General features: G+C 40.7%; 1 protein-coding gene across 1 annotated transcript in view; it reads right to left on the bottom strand.

Annotated features, from left to right (window-relative positions):
• The window catches only part of LOC132873317 (neuronal acetylcholine receptor subunit alpha-7), a 60,189-nt gene that overhangs the window by 16,369 nt on the left and 31,530 nt on the right, over window positions 1–12,290 (bottom strand). The window contains exons 4-5 of the mRNA XM_060908731.1: window positions 6,196–6,305; window positions 4,948–5,027 (exon numbers count right to left, since the gene is read on the bottom strand). Coding sequence (XP_060764714.1) covers window positions 4,948–5,027; window positions 6,196–6,305 — 190 coding nt within the window. The remainder of the gene's footprint in view (window positions 1–4,947; window positions 5,028–6,195; window positions 6,306–12,290) is intronic.

The following is a 12,290-nucleotide window of genomic DNA, read 5'->3' as shown; positions in this document are numbered from 1 at the left end:
GATCTCATGAGGGAACTGCATATCCTCCACTACATCTTTGGACATGGCTACAATATGGCAAACCTGCACTTATGGTGAAGGGAAACAAGTATTCAGACACTTTTGCTTTTGTTATTTCACATATCCACTTCAAATTTACACACATTGTTGTTTGACTTATAAATACGAACAAAAAAAAGTACATTTTCATAAGTACAAAAAAAGATAGTCCATTTTAAAAATGAAATTGATAAGGGAAAAAGGTTTTCAGACACCACAAATTACCAGCACTAATACTTTGTAGGTAAAGCTGTTGTCGGGAAGTACAGCTTTGAGGGATTTATACGAAGAAATAATTACATTTATGCAACAATTTGTGGTTCAATCTTTGCCCATTCCTCTTGCCAAATCATCTTCAATTTCCCAAGGATGTGAGGGTCCCTCTGATGAACTTCCTCCATAAAATGTTGAATGGGATTCAAGTCATGATACTGGCTAAGCCATGCAAGACCTTCTTATGGCCCTTTTCCACTACCCTTTTTCAGCTCACTTCAGCTCACTTCAGCCCGACACGGCTCGCGTTTCGACTACCTCAGAGCAGCACAACTCAGCTCGCTTCAGCCCTGCTTAGCACCCAAAACTCGCACGGTTTTGGAGTGGGGCTGAAGCGAGCCAAACCGAGCCGAGTGGGGCTAGGGGCGTGAGGAGACACTCCCCTGTGCACTGATTGGTGAGGAGGAGTGTCCTCACATGCCCACACACGCCCCGCGAGCAAGCTGGGATCTGTAAACACCGTAAACCCGGAAGAAGAAGAATTACGAATTACTTGAATTTCTGAAGCCTTATGCGCCTCGCCTCATCTATACGCTCTTGCCAGCATCTGTTGGCGTTGTTGGTGACAACAAGCCACAGCACCAAGACCAGCAACATTAACGATTCCATGTCCTCCATGTTTATTGTTTACTATCCGGGTCGTGAGACTACCGCTTAAAAGATCACTGATGTCACTGTTTGCGCCGCCTAACGACATCACGTGACGTCCACCCACTTTTGCTAACTCCACCCAATGTGTCCACCCACTTCCAGCCAGCACGGTTCAGCGCGGTTGTAGTCGAAATGCAACCCCAACAGCCCCGCTCAGCTCGACTCAGCCCAACTCAGCACGGCACGGCTCAGCCCAACTCAGCCGCGTTGGTAGTGGAAAAGCAGCATTAGTTATTTTTGCCTGTACAGTGGTGCTTGAAAGTTTTCTATATTTCTGCATAAATATGACCTAAAACATCATCAGATTTTCACACAAGTCCTAAAAGTAGATAAAGTGAACCCAGTTAAACAAATGAGAAAAAACATTATACTTGGTCATTTATTTATTGAGGAAAATTATCCAATATTACATACTTTTGCCACTCACAGATATGTGAACCTCTAGGATTAGCAGTTCATTTGAAGGTGAAATTAGAGTCAGGTGTTTGTCATCCCATTGATTGAAATCAGGTGTGAGTGGGCACCCTGTTTTATTTAAAGAACAGGGATCTATCAAAGTCTGATCTTCACAACACACGTTTGTGGAAGTGTATCATGGCACGAACAAAGGAGATTTCTGAGGACCTAAAAAAAAAAGCATTGTTGATGCTCATCAGGCTGGAAAAGGTTACAAAACCATCTCTAAAGAGTTTGGACTCCACCAATCCACAGTCAGACAGATTGTGTACAAATGGAAGAAATTCAAGACCATTGTTACCCTCCCCAGGAGTGGTCGACCAACAAAGATCACTCTAAGAGCAAGGCACACAGTAGTCAGCGAGGTCACAAAGGACCCCAGGATAACTTCTAAGCAACTGAAGGCCTCTCTCACATTGGCTAATGTTCATGAATCCACCATCAGGAGAACACTGGACAACAAATGGTGTGCATGGCAGGGCTGCAAGGAGAAAGCCACTGCTCTCCAAAAAGAACATTGTTGCTCATCTGCAGTTTGCTAAAGGTCACGTGGACAAGTCAGAAGGCTATTGGAAAAATGTTTTGTAGACAGATGAGACCAAAATAGAACTTTTTGGTTTCAATGAGAACCGTTATGTTTGGAGAAAGGAAAATACTGCATTCCAGCACAAGAACCTTATCCCATCTGTGAAACATGGTGGTGGTAGTATCATGGTTTGGGCCTGTTTTGCTGCATCTGGGCCAGGATGGCTTGCCATCATTGATGGAACAATGAATTCTGAATGATACCAGCGAATTCTAAAGGAAAATGTCAGGACATCTGTCCATAAACTGAATCTCAAGAGAAGGTGGGTTATGCAGCAAGACAATGACCCTAAGCACACAAGTCGTTCTACCAAAGAATGGTTAAAGAAGAATAAAGTGAATGTTTTGGAATGGCCAAGTCAAAGTCCTGATCTTAATCCAATCAAAATGTTGTGGAAGGACCTGAAGCGAGCAGTTCATGTGAGGAAACCCACCAACATCCCAGAGTTGAAGCTGTTCTGTACAGAGGAATGGGTTAAAATTCCTCCAAGCCGGTGTGCAGGACTGATCAACAGTTACCGGAAACGTTTAGTTGCAGTTATTGCTGCACAAGGAGGTCAAACCAGTTACTGAAAGCAAAGGTTCACATACTTTTGCCACTCACAGATATGTAATATTGGATCATTTTCCTCAATAAATAAATGACCAAGTATAATATTTTTGTCTCATTTGTTTAACTGGGTTCTCTTTATCTACTTTCAGGACTTGTGTGAAAACCTGATGATGTTTTGGGTCATATTTATGCAGAAATAGAGAAAACTCTAATGGATTCACAAACTTTCAAGCACTACTGTATGTTTGAGGTCACTGTCTTGTACAAACATCCATCTTTTCTCCATATTATTTCTTGGCCCGTGAGATTACATTCTCCTCCAATACTGTATGTCTCTGTGCATTGCTTCCTCTGATAGCATGTAATACCCTAGTACCATTTAAACAGAAGCAGACCCATATCATGATGCTCCCACCACCATACTTCATTGTGGGTGTGGTGTCCTTGGGATCCTCTGTACAACCTGTATTTCTCCGAACATCACGGGCTGAGGTCTGTTTTTGTTTTGTCTGTCTTTGGACAATGTTTGTTTACATTGTCTTTTGGAATATATTGCTCCAAAAGGTATTTAGATTTGTCTAAATGCATTTAGACACACATTACTGTGCTTCTTTTTCTTTTTTTAGTAGAGGAGTTTTACCTTCTTTATAATTATATGATGCACGTCTGGTAATAATTAGATACTTTTCCACATACTTGCCATATGCACGTTATCAAACCAATTCTACTGACAGGGATGTTAAAAATCTTTCCTATGGCTCTGTAGGTTTGCTCTCCCTTCACCTTTACCGTGATTGCTACTTACTACCCATCTACCTACCTATCTATCAATTTTATTCCTTAAATGCACTGCATCTTTTGTATACCTATAAATACATATTTCTACTCATGTTTATGTATCTAAATTTGAAGAGAATATATACACTGGAGGTCTGTTAAAAAAAAAAAACTAAAAGCAAAAGTATTTGAATACTTATTTCCCCCCTCACAGTATGAACTGGACGCAGGATACCCCTGAAGATTGTCTATAGGATAGACAGATCCATCAGAATCAGAAACACTTTTATTGCCAGGTATGCGAACACACGAGGAATTTGACTCCGGTACCACTTAGCTTTCATAGTATGTCTGTGAAGATTCTCAATCATCTAGGTCATAGTAAACTGTGGGTGGTAGAAATGGGCAACTGGACTTGCTTGAAGATTCTTGAAAATGTTTCACCTCTCGTCCGAAAGGCTTCCTCAGTTCTGTCTGACTAATAGGGAGTATCAGATATTTATCCTCTCCTGGATCAGAATCAGAATCCTCACTCCACTGAATTGCATACACTATGTATGCAATTGCAATTCAGTGCAGTGAGGATTGCACGGACTCGTATATTGGGGAAACAAAACAACCGCTAAACAGGCGCTTGGCTCAACACAGGAGAGCCAGCTCCTCAGGCCAGGACTCGGCTGTCTACATTCATCTTAACAACAAAGGACACTCATTTCAGGATTGTAACGTACGCATTTTAGCCAGAGAGGATCGTTGGTATGAGCGAGGAGTTAAAGAAGCCATTTTTGTCAACCTGAAACGGCCATCACTGAACAGAGGTGGGGGTCTAAGACATTATTTATCAACCATCTACAATGTGGTCTTGGACACTCTTCCCAGACGGCTGGGTGTACGCCAGGACCCAGCTGTTTTCGGTGACTCACAGGAGGACAGAAAGAGTCAGCTTGCCATTGATCACCCTAACGGGCAATCCTTTGATCACCCTAATGACTCGCCGTTCACACCCAGCCTCCAGTGACCCACACCAACATGATGCCTCAATGACACCTTAGATGAGCTGGTCATCAGAATTCTGATTCTGATTCTGAGCCAGGAAAGGATAAATATCTGATACTCCCTATTAGTCAGACAGAACTGAGGAAGCCTTTCGGACGAGAGGTGAAACGTTTTCAAGAATCTTCAAGCAAGTCCAGTTGCCCATTTCTACCACCCACAGCTTTCATAGTACAACACAGATAAAAGCGTATACACAAAACAAACAAACAAACAAACAAACAAACAAAGGAATGGTAATAGTCAGGAATAATAGGGAATACAGAGAGAGAGTCTAACTGCAGTGATCTTCAGGGGAAGATTGTTCCTACAGCAACGACCTTGACCAAGGCAGTGCTGGCTGAGAGAGCCGAAGATAAGATTGGAATTTGTTTAGGCTTGAAACGGGTAGACGTGGCAGACTACCCCGCTTGTCCATTCTAGTCCCTAAAAAACATTTCTCTCTGCAAAGCCATCAACTTCTCCTAGATGGAATCCACAGAGCGGCTCATAAACAACATAAAAGAAAAAAGAAGGCTTATTGAAGAGATGTGCATGAGAAGTCATCTACTATGGCTTACCTGGGGGTAGATATCCGCAGTAGCCAGATGAGTTGACCAGCACACTGGTATGAAAAGTAGCATCAAACCTCTCATCAGCACTACATACACACACGAAATATCACGTTAGTAAATGCTTAACATACACTGCCAGTCAAAAGTTTGGACACACCTACTCATTCATAGTTTTTTTTTGTATTTTGACTATTTCCTATATTGTGGAACAATACTGAAGATATCACAGCTGTGTTTCATATTTTAGATTGTTCAAATTTGCCACCGTTTCCCTTGATGACGCTTTACACACTATTGGCATTATCTTAACCAGTCAAAAGTTAATTAGTGCAATTTCTTGCCTTTTTAATGCGTTTGAGATCAAACAGTAAACATTAAATAATAAAAATAAAGTCAATAGCCCTATTCCACAACTGTAGTAATCCATATTATGTCAAGAACCGCTCAACTAAGTAAAGAGAAATGACATCCATCATGGGCAGCACGGTGGTGTAGTGGTTAGCGCTGTCGCCTCACAGCAAGAAGGTCCTGGGTTCGAGCCCCGGGGCCGGCGAGGGCCTTTCTGTGCGGAGTTTGCATGTTCTCCCCGTGTCCGCGTGGGTTTCCTCCGGGTGCTCCGGTTTCCCCCACAGTCCAAAGACATGCAGGTTAGGTTAACTGGTGACTCTAAATTGAGCGTAGGTGTGAATGTGAGTGTGAATGGTTGTCTGTGTCTATGTGTCAGCCCTGTGATGACCTGGCGACTTGTCCAGGGTGTACCCCGCCTCTCGCCCATAGTCAGCTGGGATAGGCTCCAGCTTGCCTGCGACCCTGTAGAACAGGATAAAGCGGCTAGAGATAATGAGATGAGATGAGACATCCATCATTACTTTAAGACATGAAAAAGTATCTTTTAATTAATAGAAATAAAGAAAACAATTGAATTAGAAGGTTTGCCCAAACTTTTGGTAGGTACTAAAAACTTTCAGATTTTCTGTAACAAAGCATCAAAAAGGTTTTTTAACCTACTGCTGGTTTAAATCATTATTGAACAAAAAGTTCCACAAAACTCACACACAGCTATGAAATGGTCACTGCAACCATGATGCCTTATCTACTCTACTCACTAGGTGCACAATTACTCATTTGTTGCTATGGCCAATTTCTCTGTAAAGTTTTACACTATTAATATTCGTTCGGTTATGTGTTTAGAAATGTTTTGTTTCCTTCCCAGATTTACTCATTTTTCTTAAATGCTATGCTAAACACTTCTACCTGTTATAGAGGAGAATGTCAGGAGTCCAGATCTGATCAGCAGGAAACCTTACACTGGACACTCCAGGGTACTCGCTCATGTTCCATCGCAGATAATAGTCCACCCAGTACTGAAAGGGCAAACAGAGGGGGGTATAATTGCAATTTTTAAAAAGCAATCAATCAGTAAATTCATGATTAGTATCAATATAAAACAGGAACAATTCTGCAGACATCACTATACAACATTACATCCTTATTTCATTTGTTACCTTGTATAGTGAGGATTTTTTTTTTTTCACAGGAGGAGTAAATGATTTGGGGACATTCGGTTCTCTGAAAGTCTAAGTTAAACATATGCTGTTTATTTTACAGAAATCACAATCTCTGTATGGGGGACTGAGCAGCTTTACTGAAGCTGGTGTAGGTTAGTGCAACATTGCATCAGCAACTGGTCTGATGTTTCTCATATTAAACCTCCAAATCATGTGCAGCATGACCTCAAACATGAACTCCCTCCACCCTCATCAACTGCAATCAGGCTGAGGGATCAGTCTTTACAGTGCTCTGGTCCAAGTCAATTTCTTTAATACTGTGTCTAATTTCATAATGTGCATCTGTTGCTTTGCTGGGAAAAAAGGGTCTGGAGAAGTTCAAGTATGTGGAACAGCTTACTTTTTAGAAGCAAGAGAGCTGCCTAAATCTGATCATGCAAGGCAAAGATAGACATTAGAACTCACATCTGTGTTTTATGTTTTGCTACCGTATTCTCTTAATAAGTAAATGGTATTTCTCTTTTCAATCTGCATGTTAGATTTGGCGCAGTTTTACGCCGGATGCCCTTCCTGACGCAACCCTCTTCGATTTATCCGGGCTTGGGACCGGTGCCAAGAGTACGCTTATGCACCCCCAATGGCTGGATTTAGACAGGAGGCAAAGTTGGAGGTGGCGTAGTTGAGGATGTTAAGGTTTGCGATAGGAGTGATAAGGTTGGACAGGATAAGGAACGAGCACATCAGAGGGACAGCACATGTAGAGAGCTTGGGAATTAAGCTAAGAGAGATGAGACTGAGATGGTATGGGCACATCCTGAGAAGAGATGCAGAGCATGTTGGAAGGAGAATGTTGAGGATGGAGCTGCCAGGCACACGAAAACAAGGAAGGCCAAAGAGGAGATACATGGATGTGATGAGAGAGGACATGAAAGTGGCAGGTGTGGTAGAGAAGGATGCGGAAGACAGGGAGCAATGGAGACGAAAGATCCACTGTGGTGACCCCTAATCGGGAGCAGCCAAAAGATGATGATGATGATTCTCTTAAGTAAATGGTTTTAGTGTTTGCAGTACCACACTGCTTGAAACTGGGATCCAGTCTGTGGCACACCAGCACAGCCATTATACCTGGATATTAGAGCAGCGGTGTGAGAAAAGGAAGTAGCAGTGGTAGCAGGATAATTAACCCAGCACTCTGCAGCAACAACTGGATTTCAGGAAAAAATATAAACCCTTAAGTTTAAATAAGCCATATTCACAAATTAGGAGAAGGGCTGTTTCTCAAACCACAAATATTCATAGGCAATCAAATTCATTGGCTTCCTCAAGAAATAATCTCTGCACAAATTCATTGAAAGGGCTGATGGAGAGGGAGGCTGTACGAATGAAATACCGGTAACATCGGGCCTCATTTATCAAGCTGGATACGAACAGGTATTCATGAAAATCCCATAAATTCTGAAAAGCTTTTGTATGGTAATCTTGCTCCCGAGTGTGTAACTTTACAAATAAGAAGACTAACTAATGTAAAACTCAACTGATTTGCTTTGAGTCTTATAATTTGCAATGAGTTGCTGCATTTTTATTAATGGATTATCCTGTCAAGCTCAAATGGCTTATTTTTTTAAGAAGAAGAAGAAACCTTTATTTGTCACATGCACACTTCAAGCACAAGGCAAGGCAAGTTTATTTATATAGCACATTTCATACACAGTGGCAGTTCAATGTGCTTTACAGAGGTAAAAGCAAAACAGTAAACAATAGAAAATAAAATTACATAAAATAAATGGGGAAGAAAAATAAGAATTAAACAATAGTAGAAATAAAATAATAAAATGAAGTAAAAGTTCAGGAAAAGAAAAAAAACAGCAGAATAAAATAGAATAAAAGTTAAGTAAAATTTAAAGCATGCAGAGACTGTAAAAGTTAAGAGTTTAAAACATGTAGAGATGACAATATTAATAATTTAGCAGAAAGCATCTGAAAACAGCTTGGTCTTTAATCTAGATTTGAAGCTGCCAACAGCAGGAGCATTTTTGATGTCCTCTGGCAGTTGGTTCCATAGTTGTACTGCATAGTAGCTAAAAGCTGCTTCACCACACTTTGTTTTAACAACAGGTTTTACCAGTAAATTTTGCTGCTGCGATCTGGTAGATCTGATTGGGTTAGGCCGCTGTAACATATCAGAGAGGTAATTGGGCCCTGTACCATTTAAAGATTTGTACACCAGCAGCAATGCTTTAAAGTCAATTCTGTAGCTTACTGGAAGCCAATGAAGGGACCTTAGAATTGGATTAATGTGCTCTGTTCTTTTTGTTCGTGTGAGAACCCTAGCCGCTGCATTTTGAACCAGCTGAAGTCGTTTGATGGCCTTTTTTGGCAGGCCTGTGAAAAGGCCATTGCAGTAATCAATCCGACTAGAGATGAAGGCATGCATAAGTTTTTCCAGATCATTTTTTGACATAAGTCCTCTTAGTTTGGAAATGTTTTTTAGGTGATAAAATGCCGTTTTAGTGATTGTTTCATGTGACTGTCAAAATTTAGCTCGCTATCAATGAAAACACCAAGATTTTTAACCATTTCTTTTGTTTTAATCCCCTTTGTGTCAAGAATAGTGGTAATCCTGAGTCTTTCATCTTTTTTCCCCAAATAGAATTACTTCTGTTTTATCTGTGTTCAGCTGAAGAAAATTTTGTGACATCCAGTTGTTGATTTGGTCGATACACTGGTAGAGACATTCAAGGGGGGTATAATCATTAAGTGATACAGCAAAATAAATTTGGGTGTCATCTGCATAGCAGTGATACAAAATTGAGTTGTTCTTGATAATTTGCCCAAGTGGGAGCATATAAAGGTTGAATAGTAATGGTCCAAGAATCGACCCCTGGGGGACACCACAGGTCAAGGACATTGATGTTGAGGTACAATTTCCCATGGTAACAAAGAAGCTTCTATCTTTTAAGTATGATTTTAACCAATTGATAACTTTACCAGTCAACCTAACCCAGTGTTCAAGTCGATATAGCAGTATGTTGTGATCAACAGTATCAAAAGCTGCACTGAGGTCCAGTAACACCAGGACCGATGTTTTGCCTGCATCAGTATTAAGACGTATGTCATTTATAACTTTAATCAGCGCTGTTTCAGTGCTATGATTGGCACGAAATCCTGACTGAAAGTTATCAAAACAGCTGTTTGACATCAAGAAGGCAGTTAATTGATTGAAGACAATTTTTTCAAGGATTTTCCCGATGAATGGTAGATTTGATATTGGCCTGTAGTTGTTTAATACTGAAGCATCCAGATTATTCTTTTTAAGTAGGGGCTTTACAACGGCTTTTTTCAGGGACATAGGAACAATGCCAGTCTCTAGGGATGTATTTATGATTTGAAGCACATCTGTAATTATAAGATGAAGAACAGACTTAAAAAAGTTGGTGGGCAGAATGTCCAATTCAGATGTTGAGGAACTGAGATTTTGTACAGTTTTTTCAAGAGTCTCATAATCAATTAAACAAAATTCTGACATTGTGTTGAAGTTATCTGTCTGTGTCACTGGTGATTGCAGTTTTTCAATTATTTGCAACTGAGATATATTATGAGCAATATTCTGCCATATTTTATCAATTTTACCTTTGAAGAAGGATGCAAACTCATTGCATTTATTAACTGAGGGAAGTTCAGGTGCTAATTGTGGTGGGGGATTAGTTAGCTTCTCTACTGTTGAAAATAGCACACGGGCATTGTTCATATTCCTGTTTATGATGTTTGAGAAGAAAGACTGTCTTGCTTTACGAATTTCATAATTATATTTACAAAGCATCTCTTTATGGATTTGATAATGGATGTGAAGTTTAGATTTGCGCCATTTTCTTTCAGTCTTTCTACATTCTCTCTTTAGCAGTTTAACAGCTGGGTATTGCTTCCATGGTGCTTTCTGCTCATCATTGACTCTTTTGATTTTGAATGGAGCAATATCATCCATAATTTGGGTCATATTTAAATTAAAAATTTCCAGTAAATCATCTACAGAGTCTGACATTTTGGTTGAGATCCGAGAGAGAGCTTGCTCAAAGAGAACACATGTTGTTGTTTATGACTCTCCTACCCATAGTCGTTGAGCGGTTTTGAATGTGAGGCGACATAGAAACATCAGAGAAAACACAAAAATGATCAGATAAGGCCAGGTCAACAACAGTAGTAGAAACAGTAAGACCCTTTGTGATGACGAGGTCAAGGGTATGACCACGAGAGTGGGTCGGCCCTTGTACATGTTGTACTAGGTTGAAGTTGTCAATAAGTGCAAGTAGTTCTCTGGCATAAGTGTTTTCAGGATTATCTACATGCAAGTTAAAATCCCCCTATATAATAAGACAGTCAAACTCTAAGCAAATGACTGACAACAGTTCACCAAACTCTTCCAGAAAAACTTTGGCTGAATGTCTCGGAGGCCTGTAAATAGTTAATAACAATATGTTAGGAGAGCATGTAACAAGTGCACATAAGTGTTCAAAGGATGTAAAATCACCAAGTGAGGACTGTTTACATTGAAAAGAGACTTTGAATATATTTGCGATCCCTCCACCTTTCCCCTGTCGGGTAACATTCATAAAATTAAAATTTGGGGGAGCTGCTTCAATAAGGGTGGTAGCACTATTTGCTTGATCCAGCCATGTTTCAGTTAGAAGCAAAAAATCAAGATTGTGTTTGCAAATAAGATCATTAATTAAAAATGACTTGTTTGAAAGTGATCTAACGTTCAGAAGAGCTAGCTTTACAGAAAGTCTAGAAGTAATATCCGCTTGGGCACTCCGATGTTGTTTTGAAACAGGAAGGAGACTAGACTGGTTTACCCCCTGGGTTAAATATGCTCTATGTTTTGTATTTCTTATCAACACAGGAATAGAGAATGGCATAGGCATTCTGGGTCCCAGCTTGTTTTCAAAACTACACCCAATGCAGGGACCCACAGCACATCATACAAGACTCTCTGTATGTTCCATTTGGTTTGAGGGTGGAAGGATTGGAGATGTCATGTATCTTTTAGATGGTGAAAAAGATTGGTAGCCAGCTGAAAGTCCTGGGCGAACACAGTTCAGTCTGTTGGTTGATTTTTGATGAACTGGGTACACTGCTTGTCGCGACAGATTTGGGCTGGAAAAAGAGAGTGTAGCCATTGGCAGCAGTCTCTGCATACTATTAGGGAAATCCATGCAGGGGGGAGACGGAGATGGTACAATAAAATCAGAACAGCGAGACTTTGGTGAGGTCTTTGTAAGTGTCTCTATGACTGTCTCTGTGGTGACTGTCTCCCTGATAGTCTCTGTGATACTTGCATGGGGTCGAGATGTGGATGATGCAGCCTTGACATGATTATCTTTGGTCAGGTCCTCAATCTGGATGGAATCGCATGATGGAATCGCATGCTCACATTCTCCGTGTGATTGTTGATGTCCTTGGCAGTCTGCCCCAGATGGTTCTTGGCAGTCTGCCCCAGATGGCTGTGTGTCCTTGGTGAAGACTTGCATAGATTATTGTTTTGTCTTTACTAGGTCAGTCTGCGACATCTTATCAACTGTTTTCCTCAATGTTGGCTGAGAGAAAACTGCATGTTGTAGAGCAAGTCCATAATGATCCGCTAAGACTTTGGTCCCAATCCAGCTGAGTTCAGTGCTATTTGGCTTGAAGAATTCTCTGCGATTCCAGAAAAGGTTAAAATTGTCTATGAAGTTCATACCAGATGAAAAACAAGTTTTTCCAAGCCAGGTGTTAAGACTGAAGAGTCGAGTAAATGCAAAGCTTCCCCTTGCAGGGAGTGGGCCACTGATAAAAGATTGTATTCCA

This window comes from Neoarius graeffei, chromosome 2 (genome assembly GCF_027579695.1).
Source record: "Neoarius graeffei isolate fNeoGra1 chromosome 2, fNeoGra1.pri, whole genome shotgun sequence".
Classification (NCBI taxonomy): Eukaryota; Metazoa; Chordata; class Actinopteri; order Siluriformes; family Ariidae; genus Neoarius; species Neoarius graeffei.
The sequence above is the reverse complement of the archived record's forward strand: the minus strand, read 5'-3'. Positions and strand labels throughout refer to the sequence as shown.